The 15,584-nt window shown below is 37.1% G+C and overlaps 2 protein-coding genes across 2 annotated transcripts; both read left to right on the forward strand.

Annotated features, from left to right (window-relative positions):
- The first annotated feature begins 2,382 nt into the window (after window positions 1–2,382).
- On the forward strand, window positions 2,383–6,860 carry LOC110367214. The gene is made up of 4 exons (XM_021312365.2): window positions 2,383–2,510; window positions 4,166–4,483; window positions 6,323–6,433; window positions 6,559–6,860. The coding sequence occupies exons 1-4, from the start codon at window positions 2,462–2,464 to the stop codon at window positions 6,681–6,683; spliced, it is 603 nt and encodes a 200-aa protein (XP_021168040.1). The 5' UTR covers window positions 2,383–2,461; the 3' UTR covers window positions 6,684–6,860.
- Window positions 6,861–12,360: 5,500 nt separating this feature from the next.
- LOC105920137 lies at window positions 12,361–15,384 on the forward strand. Its single transcript, XM_036127454.1, has 6 exons — window positions 12,361–12,461; window positions 13,554–13,874; window positions 14,089–14,346; window positions 14,416–14,583; window positions 14,727–14,828; window positions 14,926–15,384. The coding sequence occupies exons 1-6, from the start codon at window positions 12,416–12,418 to the stop codon at window positions 15,117–15,119; spliced, it is 1,089 nt and encodes a 362-aa protein (XP_035983347.1). The 5' UTR covers window positions 12,361–12,415; the 3' UTR covers window positions 15,120–15,384.
- The last annotated feature ends 200 nt before the right edge of the window (window positions 15,385–15,584 follow it).

Here is a 15,584-nt window from a genome sequence, read left to right on the forward strand (position 1 = left end):
GACTGCTGCGCGCGCTGACTGACACTGACCAAATGGAGAGTGTCAGTTTGGGCAGAGTGTATGTTTTGCTTTACTATCACTGTTTGTTGTTATGTTTATAAGAAGCATCAATGTTTACTTCTGTCCAGCTGGTTTTCCTCATGGTAATGTCAGATGGCACCAGGACAAAAATGTATTCAAGTTTGTTTCTTGGATTTATTGTAATATTTATGAAAAAAAATATTATGAAAAATGTTAACATTGTGTCTATTTGTAATACTTCTTATAACTTGGAACTACCAGACAAATAAAATAAATATCTAATTTAATTTTAATCCCAATTTAGATTAATTTAATCCTAAAATATTTAGTAAATGAAACACTAATTTATATTGAATGGCAGTCTTGCTGTCAGTTACATTTACCAAGCATTTCAGTACTAACTACTCAATTTGTTTGTGGTTTTTACATAACCTTACAATATTTTAACTTATAATTTCAGTAATATCTGCTCAAATTTGTATGTTACTGTCTCAGCTGACATTACACAAGAAGAATGAAGAAGCTTTATTTGTCGTTATGTGTTACCATAATGAAATGTTGGTGAGACAGCCAGTGGCTCAGAATGCACATAAATACAAATAACACACAGACATGCAGAAACAACAGCACACCTCTGCTGCCCTGAACCACATAACTGACATTAAGTATCACTTAACTACACATTTTCTGTCTGCAAAGAGCTGTAAGCTATCCGGTTGTAAAATGTGAACATCTGCTTTGTTCACAAGTACAGATTTAGTCTGCAAGATCACACTTCTTTTTATATGCATCATCCCACACTGTCACTCTGTGGATGAACTTAACCCCACCTCTATGTCCTTCTGAATCCAGACAAGTGGACAATGATTTGTTTAGAAACTTTAAATACAATTGAACCTCTAAATTTGAACACATATGAATACATTTCTCAAAACTTGAACAACACACTAATTATTTTCCAAGTATGCAGGATTACAGTAGCAGGTACAGGAGCACACCTGCTGTGCTGCTCTCCCCTCATGTCCTTTGCTTTGCCAGTAGGTACCACATGCTGATTTCATGAGATACATGACATCCATGTTGTGTTTTCTTACTTTTCCTCTGATTCGATGAAGAAGTGATGCTAATTTTCCCAAGAGATCGCCACATGTAAGGTAACAGTGCTGTCTTTTCTCAAATTAAGAACCATTTCCTTTCTCTTTGGGACATTTAACTTTAGAAAAGGAGGATTGGCACCAGTCACTAAAACATCTGACCACTGTCCCATAATCAGGATCATTGCTGATGAGATGGGACAGGATGAGAGCCACTGTGCCTCAGTAGCTCTGTGGCTGCACACTTTAAGGACAAGTGAATGCTGCCTATCAAGACTCCACGTAATCTGCTGGGTTTCCTTAGATAGGAAACTTTTTGACCAATCTGTCTTTGTGATTTGATTGAATTTGATTTTGTAAAGTGCATTGAGATGACATGAGCTGTGAATTGGTGATATATAAATAAAATGGAAATCAAATTGAATTGAACAGTCCTTGGTACATAAAATAAGTAAAAGGGGCAAGCGAGGACACATTCCAGAGGGAACCCCGGTAGAAGAAAAAAAGTCCTTTGCTGTTTCCTGCACCAATGTCACAAACAAACACATTGGCATCAGTTGTCTTGTTTTATAAAAATAAGAAAAAGCAACTTTAATTCTAGATGACAAATTTGACTGAACGTCTTGTCTTTACAAAAACACAAACGATATTGGCTGGAGCAAGGTTTGATTTCGTAGTGCACAAAAAGATGTACATGGGATCTCATAATGTTAACTCATTCTGGTGTCAGGAGTAAATGGATGAAGCCAACACTTTTCCAACCAATGGCAACAATGTGCAACCATTAAATTATCATCACAACATGACAAATGGTTTTACTCTAAGTGATGTTAGGGGATAAAGTTAGATCACTGCTGTGAGCTAATGGCTTCAGTCAGCTTCTGACTGTAGGGAGGCTTGTCTAAATGTTTCGGTTCTGAACTGTTTAATGAAGCCACGTTCAGCTGGAATGATGCTGACTTTCTTCTGGCTTCCTCTGTATTCAGATGTGGTATAAATAACTGATGCTTTTGAAAATGTTATGTATTTAATTCATTATACAGATACATGTGCTTCACGATTCAATACACAAATATCCAATCATGTGTTTTGTGTAACAAGGGGTCGACATTAATGTTGAGGTCAGACTTCATGCGTCAGGGTGTTTTAAGCTTCCTTCTTTCTCTAAGCATCCAATCTGCCAGCTTAAGTTCACTTCCTTTTTACACCTCTCAAATCACTCTGTACAGAACTTTTTCTCTGACACCAATTAGGAACAGGAGTTCACTCCTCTTAGACGGATAAAAGTCCCTCTTGTCAAAGATTACTGAGAGCTGCTGCTCAACAAACTTGGGTAACAAAGAAAGATGCCAGCTGCTGTTGGACTGTTGCTGCTGTTACTGGGAGTCTCTCAGGGTGAGTTGGAAATCAATATTTTTGAGGTATCCTTAGTGTTGTTGAAGGGGTTATGTTTTGTTACCAAGCTATAGCTTACATGTTTAGTCAAAGCAGCAAAACCACAAAAGAGTTTCCGTGATTCCGTTTCTCCTTTTTTTAATTTTCACCTTCTTCCTTATTTTTGTATTCTTCTTTCTATTAAAGTGTTTGCATAGCAAAACCTTTTGTTTTTTTGAAACATTGATATTCATGAAACTGATTAAATTTTTTTATTTATTTTTTTACCCGGAAATATTATGTTAGATAGTCATGGGGGAGACTGCTGCCTTGACAGTGGTGTATCAGAAAAATCTGAGAGTAAGACATTGTTAAAAGCTAAGATAGAAAAAAGCACATTGCAAACAGGAATATATTTTGGCTTGATGGGATTGTAGAGCAAAGGCTATTCAACAGTTTTAGGGAGATTTACAAGAATTGAGTTCTAATTGGATTCAAAGCTTTATCTCATATTAATGAGTTGTCATACTTAGTACATTGGCTGTTGCATTCCTTTCATTAAACCTGGAATCATTGTGTTTGGCAAGCAAACTGATCTCAGCTAAACCCCTCAGACAAATTTACAAGGCATTAATAAAATGAAGATGAGAGATACCTGAAGTTGAAGGACGCCATTTAAATATCTTGGGCTTCTGTAGCCCCTCAGCAGCGCCACAGACTCATTACTTCCATGCAGTGGCGTCTCTGCATTTGTGGCCGTGGGGCCAGGTACACCTGATGTCGCTGTGAAGCTCTATGTTTGCAATGATCAATGAGACATGATTGTCCTTTGTAGAGCAATATTGTAAAGAAGACTGATTCCTTTACCAATAAAATTCTGTTAGAAACATTTGTGTCTTTGTCAGCCAGAAAACTGACAAGCTCAGTAGGTTAAATCCTCTGGAGGCGCCTTCATATTGGGGCTGGCCCACCAACGTTTGTTTAAATAATAAATGTTAGTTAAATAAATGACAGCTCTTGGTTGTCAGTGAGGAAGAAAGCACAGTAGTGCCATCTAATGTGCTGCTATTACCATTTAATGTAGAACAGATTACTTGATCAATGTGTGCTTCTGTGCTTTTTTTTGTCTCTCTTGTTGTGTCTCTGCTCTGTCTTCTCTAACCCCTAGTCGGTCGAGGCAGATGACCGTTCACACTAAGGCTGGTTCTGGTTCTGCTGGAGGTTTTTCCTTCCCGCTAATGGGTGGTTTTTCTTTCCACTGTCGCTACATGCTTGCTCAGTATGAGGGATTGCTGCAAAGCCATGGACAATGCAGACGACTCTCCCTGTAGCTCTACGCTTCTCCAGGAGTGAATGCTGCTTGTCGGGACTTTCAACTGGTTCCCTTATATAGGACAACCAATCAATTGGTTCCCTTATATAGGACATTTTGACCAATCTGTATAATCTGACCCAATCTGTATAAAATTATTGAATTTGACTTTGTAAAGTCCCTTAAGATGGCATGTTTCATGAATTGGCGCTATATAAATAAAATTTAATTGAATTGAATAGTAACGTCCAGTATATATTGTCAGAAAACTCGTTCCTCTATTTTGATATCAGTGTTTGTGTGTGTTTACAAGATGGTATTTAAAAAAAAATTATTACCTCAAATGTTATTTTCTATGTTTCAGGTTTGCATGTTCACTGCGATGGCAGAAATAATGGAACTCGGTGTAATCTTACTGTGGGAGACACTTTGTTTCTACAGCTGGTTGGGAACGCTTCAGGAATAAGAATTCATCTGAAAAAGGAAAGATCAACATTACTACGATGGATTATAAATAGAATAGTGATTAATTCAATAGAAAACAGGTCTGTCTTTATTCCCACCAATGGAACATTTAAGATCAGCGAGGTGGAAGAGAGTGACAACGGTGACTATAAACTCGAAATCAACAATTCAAATGGAATTTTAAATGGAACTGCGAATCTTCATTTGTCTGTTAAAGGTAAATATTTTACAAAGCAAATTTAATCTGATTGAGTTAATTTACATTATATGAACAGTATATCTAATTGATTTATAATACTTGTAAACCTACAATAGTTGTAAAGTAAAAATTGTTTTATTTCTGTAAGACTAGCAAATTTATTTGCATGGCACCAATCATACATAGAGCGGTTTTCAGAAACAATTTAAATATTCGTTTAAACAGTAGGTCAGGTGTAAATAAAAGGCAAGGTAAAAACTGCAGTTTTCAACCTAATAAATAGCAAAGAGCTGATAAAGAATCAGCTCTCATAAAATGTAATGCTTTATAAAATTGAATGCTTTAGTTGAATGCAGTCACTGGTTTCTGCACATCTCAGGTTTTCAGGGAGTTTGTTTCAAAGCCGAGGAGCATAGAAACTAAAGGCTGCCTTTTGATGCTTGGTTTTGGTCCTGTGCACACCAATAGTGAACAGGTCTTTGAGGTCATACCTGCTTTCTAAAGGAGTATATAATTACAACCCCAATTCCAATACTACTGGGATATTGTGTAAAAAGGAAAAAAGAGAATATATTGATTCACGAATCCTATCAACCTATATTCAGTTGAGTACAATACAAAGAAGAGATATTAAGTGTTCAAACTGGCAAACATTGTTTTGCAATTATTTAAACATTTTGAATTTGATGTTTGCAACACGATCCAAAACAGAGGGAACAAGAGGCAACAAAAGACAGGGAGATTTGATGAATGCTCAAAAAACATCAGCTTGGGCCATTCAGCAGGTGAACAGCTTAACTAGAAACAGGTGTGTGTCATCATTGTGTATAAAAGGAGCATCCTTGAACAGCTCAGTTGTTCTCAAGCAACGCTGGGGAGAGGGTCGTATTTAGGGATTTCATCTACCATTCATGATGTCTTTAAAATATTCAGAGAATCTGGAGAAATGTCCCTCAGATCCCTCATTCCCAAAAGTATTAAAAACTATGTGAGCTCAGGATCACTTTAGAAAACAATTGTCAGTTAACACAGTTCTCTGCTACATCTAAATGTGCAAGTTAAAACACAAGCCATATATAAACAAAATTAGACAAGAACATGCAAACTCCAAGGATAGGACTCAAACCCACAACCTTCTGGCTGTAAGAAAACAGTGCTACCCACTGCACCAGTGTGCAGCCCTGCAAATTAGAGAACATTTGCATCAAAACAAAAAAAAAAAAGACATAAAATGTATTAATTTTAGCATTAAATACAGTGTCTTTGTAATGCATTCAACTGAAAGTGGGTTGAACATGATTTTCACACAGCATCTCACCTTCAATGGACTTAGGGTTGTATCTTCAAATTTACCCACAATAACAGCAAATTATTATTTAATTCTTTGGTCACACTTTCACTAGTAGCACATTTTTTTATCAAGATTACTCACCGCCAAAATTGACGACATGGTGTTGTTTTAACTAATCAGAAACATAAAGAGATGTATTGCCAAGTAGTATTTAATACATTTAATACACTGCTTTGGAGATTAAGTGTTTGATGTAGAAATATATAATATGGAGTAAACAAATGCAATTGGTATATGAATAAAAAAGGAATCCAGAAAACATAATGCAACTATTTGGAGAGAAATGAAAAAAATTCAAAATTTACATGTGTATTATTCTGGGTTTGTGTTGTGCAGACAAATTGCAATGGGAGAGGATATAGTGTACATAAGTTTGGCAAAATATAATAATATTGATATGTTAAAAAGTCAATATTCATTCTGCTAAGTTGAAACAGTTTCACATATGTGATATTCTCATTCTTTCTATGTTAAATTGGTTTCTAATGTCTTTATTTTTTAAACAGACAGTTCCTCATGGAAAACTGGAGTTATTGCTGCAGTGTTTTGCGTCGTTTCTCTTTGCATCATCAGTTTAATTGTTATCTATGCACTGAGAAAAAAGCAGAAAAGCAAAGGTACAAATATAATTCATATTTCATACTTTTTTTTTTTTACATTTTTGCATACATGAGAAAATGTACTGGATGCATGTTTTTTATTTTTTACCAATTGTAAGTGTCCACTTACTGCTTATTTGCAGAGGAGGAAGATCTCACTGATTTAACCTATGCTGTTGTCATAACGGTGGCAGAGCCAGCGAGGAGGCCAGTGATGAAAAAAGTGGAAGAAGAGGTGGAGTATGGACAGATTAAGTCAGAAAGCTGAATGCAGCTCTTTAAAGCAGAACTGCATGTCAGTACAAAGACTATGGACTATCCTGAGGTAACACAGAAGGAGAAAGCGATGGAATTTGCCTGAATCACCTACTACTGTAATTGTTTTATATGAAAAAATATATGAAAGCTACAAAATGCTACATATCTTTGACCATCGTATGTATGTATGTATGTATGTATGTATGTATGTATGTATGTATGTATGTATGTATGTATGTATGTATGTATCTATCTATCTATCTATCTATCTATCTATCTATCTATCTATCTATCTATCTATCTATCTATCTATCTATCTATCTATCTATCTATCTATCTATCTATCTATCTATCTATCTATCTATCTATCTATCTATCTATCTATCTATCTATCTATCTATCTATCTGATCCTTTCATATATACGGACTTGGTGCCTTATTTTTGATCATCAACCTTGTAAAATAAAATTTAGAAATAAGATTGAACTCTAGTTTTTTTTTGTGGTAGCAGTAGAAGCAGCATCATTCTCCAATGAAACAGCAACAAATTATTCCACCTAAACATTTATTGGCTGATGGCGTGATGTAAACAAAACCTTTCCTCCACAAAACACCTGAAGTGACTTGTGTGGGAAAGTCACTTGACCTGATGCTGACCTTGAATCCCCTAGGGAAACTTCAGAATAAAGATTTGCTGCTACACCTATCTGGTATGCCCCTGTACCAGACACCAACAGTCAACATCCAGGACTTTCCTCTGCTTTCCCAACGTGCCACACTATATGTGATGCCTATCCAGCCACCAATTTAGTCTACAGTCCATGTGCATTTACCTTAGCTTCAGTTAATTGTGGTTCTGTCGTTGTCATTGCTGCTATTCCAGGGAACCATTTGTCGCCTTTTGCCCCATTTGTAACCTTCCACAGTCTCCAACTTCCTTGGCTTCTCTTTCTACAAGCTTGGTTAGAAGTCCACTGCTCTAGTTACTGTTGCAAAATTTTGATTAAGACTCACCAACCAGACAAGCCAGCAAATTCTCTTCAGTACAAGATGCGTACAAGGTGGAAAAACAGAAAAGCCAGTCTGTTCAACCACAGTAGTTTAAAGTCTTCCACTGGCTAACATTGTGTCAAACACAAGAAATAATGTCTTGCAATCTTTTTTGCAAGGAGATGGTTTGGGGTTAAGCAAAACATAAATATATGCTTTCTCTGTGCTTGGATTCAAAAACTGGAAAAATGCTGTCTGCTCTTTTTGGAAACATGAAAGTGGCCAATATTATGGAGAGCCTGCGGTGTACTACAATATGTATTCATCTCAAGAGCACTCTATTGTGTCTCAGCTTGATGCCCAGCTCAAAGTTAAGGAGAGGCTAGTTAAGGAGATAACATCCATAATTTATGTAAACAGGAGTCAGGGCTTTGCACTAGGTGGTAATTAAATCACCCTTTCATCTATTGTCCTAATATCATCTGGTTGGGCTGATATTTATCGGACAATACCTAACAGGCTGGATTTGATCCTTGCACAGTATCGCATGCCGGCTGCGATCTGGACTCAATGGTGAATAGAATAGATTTTGGAAAAATTCTAAGCTTGATTTACAGCAGAAAGACCACAAATTTGGCTGTTTTCCCCATGAGTAGCACCAGAAAGACTTTGAGGTAGATGGAAGAATTTCACAGTCGGCCTGAGACAAAACAAGTTGTTGCTTTCTGAATTGGCTTGCCCGACTGACCTTGTAGGCTGGCAATCCAAACTCTTCTCGATGTTATATAAAAAGGATGCTATGGCTCCACTGCCCGCCCTCTCATGACACCTGTGACCTGGAAGTGCTCTACTGAACTGGCTGATAAATACACTAACATAGACTAATGGCTGCAGGGGGCGCTACTCGACAGTCATATGCTTACACTGACAAACGCACAAACACACGCACATGAACATGGCGATGAACACACCCCATTGTGACTCAGCACCTCTGCTGTGACCGTATATTTTTAACCCCCGGGACAAGAACCCTAGGCTTCATGTGCTCAGATGCGCTACTCCCTTGGGAGAACTGGATTGGGATGCCCCTAGCCTCTAACAGTATGCCTGTAGCTTACTGTTTGACTTGCTTTGAAATTATGTCAATGAATATAATGTCTATCCTTAGTTCAAGTGGATAGACAGCAGCAACTAGAACTTGTGTTTTCTGTTTTTTGTAACAAAAAATTCTTCCTTATAAGATAAGTACAATTAATGGAACTGAAGCTAAGAATACACTGGAAATAAATAAAAATATCACCCATATTATGTGGTCCTTGTATAGTTTTTATATAAGAAAAGATATTAGTATTCTGTGGAGTAAATAATCGTGTATTTATTTCTCAGCTCCTGTGTCCTTTGTCCAACTGGTCTCTGGGGGTTTGTCTCAGGGACAGATTAAAGTGCCCTATGTCTCTAAAGCAGGTCAGAGTGTGATAAACTAACCATGTGAACAGACAAAAAAGAGGAAACTACTTGCTGTCTTAGCTAAACCTCATAGGGGAAACAAAATGGCTACCACATTAGTACTAAACATATAGAATGTGTTACAAAAAAAGCCCCAAACATCCCCAAAGCAATACAGCACGTGGTTCAGCACAGGGAAGTTGACAGCAGCATTTTAATATCCCCAGCCCATTGCCTCGCCACTTGTAAGTAAATGAGCATTTTTTATTTTTATGGCGCCTTTCACAAATAAACATCCCAGAGTGTTTTACAAAGACAGAACAAAAGCGTTATAAAATATGAGATTCATAAGACAAAAAAAAAAAAAAAAACTGATTAGATGCAGCAAACTGAAATCAAATATAAAATAATGCTTGGCTGCTACTAATCAAAGGTAGTTTCTTATTCCTACAAGAGAAAACACTTCTCACTTTGCAGTGTAAATATGTGTATATAAACATTGTTGGTGTGACGAAATGAATACGATAATTTCATGTAAAAAGATTTTGTGTATTGGTGTGCAAACATGTTAAGAGTAATTATTAAATAAGCTAAAGTAAAAATTAACTGGTGGTGAAATATGGTCATCGTCCTGTATGTGTTGCCATGACTCTCTTCCTCCACACCTATTTGCCCTGTTGATGGAGCTGATGGCATGCTGTCTGCCCATCTTAAACCTAAGGAAAAGAAGTAAATAACTATGTCACCTCATTCTGGACTATCCCCCAGTTATTACCAATAACTAACTCAAGTTTCCTTTCCATTGAGTTCTCCTATTCTCAAGTCTTTGAGACAAACACGTTATGACTGTAGCTCGATGGGATAAGTAGTAGTCTAGCAATCCGAAAGCAGGGGTTAGAGCCCAGCTTCCTCCTGCCACATGTCAATTTGCCAGGAGCAGAGCCCCAAGTTGCCTATCAATCTGCATATCATTGAATGTATATGTGCGTGTTTGTGAGTGCCATTGGTGTCATGATTTGGGTTTTTATTATTTGCTTATGTTCTGTTTGGTCTTTATGGTGATTTTGGTTCTGGATTAGTTTAAGTTCTGTTTTGGTTTAGTGATTCTTTAATGTAATCAATTCTGTCTTAGGTTTAGTTTCTGTACTAGTTTTGGTTAATGGAATAGTTTGGGTTTTAATGTGGTTTGATTTTGTACTTTTCTTCTGGCCTGCTCTGATCACTTCTGTCACCAGCCTTTATTCAGTTCACCTGCCAGCATTCTTTTGTCTTGCTCTCACTCCCCTTCACCAGTTACCATCCAATCAGCTTCAGTTTAGTTGCAGCCATTTTGTCTCCCCTGATCAGCTCCACCCATTCTTGTAATTAGTTTCACTCTGTTCACCTGCTCACTCCCCTACTTATATCTGCCTCTGTCTCCTGCACTCTGCCAGATCATTGTCCTTTGAGCTCTTGGTGAGTTTTGTACAGCATTCCCTTTTTGGTTTGTCCTGTCGATATTACCCAATTGCCTCCGGATTTCTGAGCCAGCCTGAACCCCGTACCTGATTTTTCCTGCCCTGTTCTGACCGCCTGCTTGTATTACCTGACCATTTTCTGTTTTTGGATTTCTGAGCTTGCCTGATCCCCGCCTGCATTGTCTGCTGAACTGTGTACCGACCTTGGACTGTTATTCTGACCACCGAGCCTGCCTGTATTTTCAAGAACACCTCCAATAAACCTGCTTTTTCATTCACCCTGCTTGTTCGGCCTGAATACTGGGTCCTGAATCAGTCTCTCGTTGATGACAATTGGGTGAATGTGGCTCTAATAAAACGTGCTTTGAGTGGCCAGTATGACCAAAAGCACTGAAGAAATTCTGTCCATTTAGTAAACAGAGTCAGCCTGGGGTGATTTAATCTCAGCAGAAACCCAGGTGTTCTGTAAACGCCTCAGTGGAATGTATGGAAAGAAACGTCCTCACTTAGACTAAGAAAGTAGAGCACATCACCCCAGTTCTAAAGTCATTAAACTGGCTCCCTGTATCTAAGAACCAAACTTTTTTTTTTTGGTCTTTTCTCATTTAATTTGTCACTCCTCTGTCACCAGCCACTTACCAATCAGTTCAGCCGACCTCTAGCCACCACCCTTAGATCAGTTCCACCTGTTACCTGTAATTAGTATTCAGCTGCAGTCACCTGTTCGTCCCCTCACTTATACCAGCCTCAGTCTACCCCTCGTCACCAGACCTCTGGTGAGGCAATATCCAGCATACCACTGTCTGCCCGCCTGCGTTCGATGAGTATCTGTTTCTTGCATCTAAGTCTTGTCTAGCCCATGTCGGATCGGATCGCCTGACGGTTACCGGACCTGTTTCTATGCCCTGACTTTGCTCCCGGATTCTGTTCTGGACAATCCCTGCACTTCTGAATAATTGATTTGACCCTGGAGTGCTTCTGGACCACGGACTCTGGTTTTCCTTTTTTCTGTCTGCCTGTCATTCTGGTTTCAACCCATTTGCCTGTCTTTTAAATAAACTGTCTTAAACATGACCTACTGCATCTGGCTGAATTATGGGTCCTCTGTTTCTGATCATGACACGAACATGGAGAAGCAGCATTTAGTTCCTACGCTCCACTTACCTGGAACAGACTCCCAGAAGAATGTAAAAGTGCTGAAAGCCTGAGTTCCTTTAAATCAAGGTTAAAACCTATTTGTTTTGGGTTATCTTTGAATGTTAATGTTTTAGCTTGTAGTCCAACATGTCTTATATCTTGGCCTGCTGCTACTATTCCCATGCAGTCTGCTAAACAATAACACATATATACAATTTATTTTTTAAATTTCTGGATATGGCAATTGATTATAAATTCCTTTCAAAGTAAAGTGATTAGCAATAAATTGTTTATGGTAAATATATTTCCTTATTTTTATTGTGTATATAAATGCAATCTTTTGTTAAAGAAAACCTGTTATCAAATATTTATAGATTAGATCATCTTTAATTCATTATAGAAACATGTTTTAACTTTTTATCACAACCCGTTTGAAGAACGCTTCCCATCTCTTCCTCTCAGTCCAACACACAAGCTAAGACTCTTGCTGTTGGTTAAAGGGGAAGTAAGACTAATACCACTTCCTTTCCTCCTTCCAGTGATGTTAAACACGAACATTACAGTTCTTTTATCTGATCAAGGTTTTCATAATTTCCCCTCTGATCACTAACAGGAAAAACTGCAGGTTGTTCTGAGCAAAATACAAACGTTACGTTCTGGATAAAATACTAAACAATTTGACAGCAGCAAAGTGAATTAGTGAGAAGGGGTGATGGCCGTCATTGGAATCTTACTGATGTTGCTCCAAGTTGCTCATGGTAAGTTTTTTTTGTTAGTTTTTTTACTATTTTCATCTGGCACCATATTTATCCCTGCATACATGAATTAATTGTTCTCAAATATTCATATTTTCTGGAATTTGATCATTAACACTGAGAGTGTTGTTCAGGGAAACATATATGGGAAAAATAAAAAAATAAATATTAAACATGTTTAATATGATTAAAATGGGGGGGTGTAGTTGTTCAACTTAGACTGATTAGCTTATCTGTTTTTAGCAAGTGCCTATAACAGAATGTAATCTTTTTAAATCAAATTAAATAAAAATTTTATGGTTAGATGGGGTCAGATAACTGTAAACAAAAACATAATAATGGTTACTTTACAATAAAGCATGAAACATTTTACATCACCTTCAGTTTAATTCAAACTTTATAAAAACATTTCATGTAAAAGAAAAATCAATTAAATAATACATGAAATATGTATATTAGCAAGGATTCAGTGTGTGTTCAAATAGTAAGCTTAGTTGTTCACTTAATTCATTTATTTGATCAGTTCCTTTGAATTTAGAAACATTTTGTTCTTTATTTTTAGTTGGAAACAAAGGTATTTTGTCTGTTTACTTCATGAAATATAATTTAGGGATCAAAAAAAGTTTGTAAGAAATATTTTTCTACAAGCATATGAATTAAATTTTAATTTTAATCTGTCTGTCACATTTAGTAGCTATGAGCTGAACAGTCCGATTTGTTTGATGTGGTTTGTTAAAATAGTGTTGGATCTGGGGCACTGAAATATATCCCTGAATCTGAAGTAACTGAATAAATGTATGTAGTCATTAATTATCTAACAAACATTTGCAATTTTAAAGTCATTGCATTAAAATGTTATTTTGGTTTGGCCTCTTTATGACGTGAAAGTTGTGCTGATTTAAGTTTCTAGACCTTTTTCTCCTCATAGCTGTGTTTTAGGCTGAGCTGTTTGACACTAAAGGCTTAAAGTCATTTGAGGTGTAAAAAATACACAACACCACATTTTGGACATGTGCTAAAACAAACACTTCATTTTACAAAAGATTAAGTATGATATTTATTTGTGTTTAATATTTTCATTATTATTAATTTAAGGTGTGGAGCCATACTGTGATGGCAGACAGAATGATACTCATTGTTATGGAGCTTTGGGAGAAGCTGTGGACCTTCTGCTGGTGGACAACATCTCAGAAATACACAGATTCCAGTGGAAAAAGGACAGCTCAATAATATTCATGTGGAGAGTCAACAACATTATCTCTAGCACAAAGGAGAGCAGATTTCTCTTTTTTTCCAGTAATGGAACAGTTAGGATCAATAACCTGAGCAGGAATGACAGCGGTGAATATAAACTTGAAATCCATGATGAAGACGGAAAGAGCTCAGCACAGAGAACTCTGCAGCTGTTTGTTCAAGGTAACCCAATGTTTATCTCCTTACATGTTCTACTTCATTTGTTTTTTGACTAATACAATAAACAGAATCTATAAAAAATATACGTTGAACATTTCATACAAAGCTTTGACATATATTCTGTATCTTTCAGAGTTAATACAAAATTCTAGAAATGTACCACATTTAGTTTTAATATTTGAATAAACTTTGTGTTTTTTCTGCGTTTCTCTCACAGCTCCTGTGTCCTCTGTCCAGCTGGTTTCTGAGTGTGTCCCCCAGGGAAAGCTAAAGGTGTCCTGTCTGTCTGAGGGTGGGGACAGTCCTCAGTACGACTGGACTCTGGATGGACACACACTGACAGACTCTGAGCTGTTTTCTAGAAATAATGAGACTAACATCATCTTTCTGAGACAAAACATCTCGGGCCGTCTGGTTTGCTCAGTCAGGAATAAAGTCAGTAATTCCTTTAAAGAGATGAAGATATCTGACTATGGTGAGTGAGAAAAATATAAATATCATTCAATATGATGCTTACATGACTAATAGTTTGGTTTGCTTCTAGGTTGCATATTCATTAACTGCATTTCCAATGGGACACAAATATCTAAGTGGGTGTATAAAGAAAATAACAGCCTGTGTGTTGAACCAACAACAGTCCCGGTTGTGGGTAAGACGACACAGACAAATACTTCTACAAGTCCTGACAGCAATGGTCAACCTTGGTACATTAGTAAGTGAAAATTAAACTCTGCTGTGGAGGATTCATTATGACCAATCTGTTTTTATTGTCTTCACCTGTCTTCATAAATCCCTCACAGTAATGCTGGGCATTAAATTTCTGTTTTTTTCTTATGTTCTTATGTTTTCAAACAGCGCTGTTGCCAGTAATGGCTGGTCTACTCGCAGCTTTGGTAATTGTCTTAATAGTCGGCATCACATTCGTCTGTGCTCACAAGAAAAAGAAAAATGTCAAAGGTTAAAATTACAGCTTTCTTCTTGATTGTTAATTCAGAGTAATACCTTATATAGTCAGCAAGTTTATCTTTTGTCTGTCCTTCTTGCTCTGCTACAGTGGAGGAAGATGACCAGGAACTGACCTATTCTGATGTTAGGATTGTGAAAAAGCAGGAGAGGAAAGTGGAGCAAAGTGTGGAGGTTGATGTCGAGTACGGAAAGATCAAGTTTTCAAAGAGACCACAACAAGACCAGTCAAAATCAACAGTGGATGATGACACTGTGTACGCACAAGTGAGCAAAGGCAGGTGATTTGTAATGTCCAACAGGCCCATTTTTGCATGTTTACAAAGACTGCACCACAAAAGGCTGAGAGAGGGAGAGGTGATAGAAAGGTTGACAAAGTCTTTCATTTGGTGTGATTTCCTGTTAAAGATGCAAGTTGTGAGCCCATTTATGGAGGCTAATGCAGCTGTCCTGCCTTCAACGGCCAGTCAGGGCCATGTACTGCATATCTCTCTGTGTCCCCTCCTACTGTCTGATATACTGTTGAATAAAGGACAGCAGTGGCACTAAAAACCTTTAAATGGCAACTTATTATAATTAAAGCTTATTGTGCTGCTTATTAAATGTTTATTAATTGTTGCAGTTTAACTTATTATAAAATTCGTGTCTGCTTCTGGATAATATTGAGTCCATTTTGTGAGCCAAAAGTTGTGAATTTAATTTGAAATTATTTATATACAGGACTGTCTCAGAAAATTAGAATATTGTGAT

Source organism: Fundulus heteroclitus, chromosome 23 (genome assembly GCF_011125445.2).
Source record: "Fundulus heteroclitus isolate FHET01 chromosome 23, MU-UCD_Fhet_4.1, whole genome shotgun sequence".
In the NCBI taxonomy this organism is placed as follows: Eukaryota; Metazoa; Chordata; class Actinopteri; order Cyprinodontiformes; family Fundulidae; genus Fundulus; species Fundulus heteroclitus.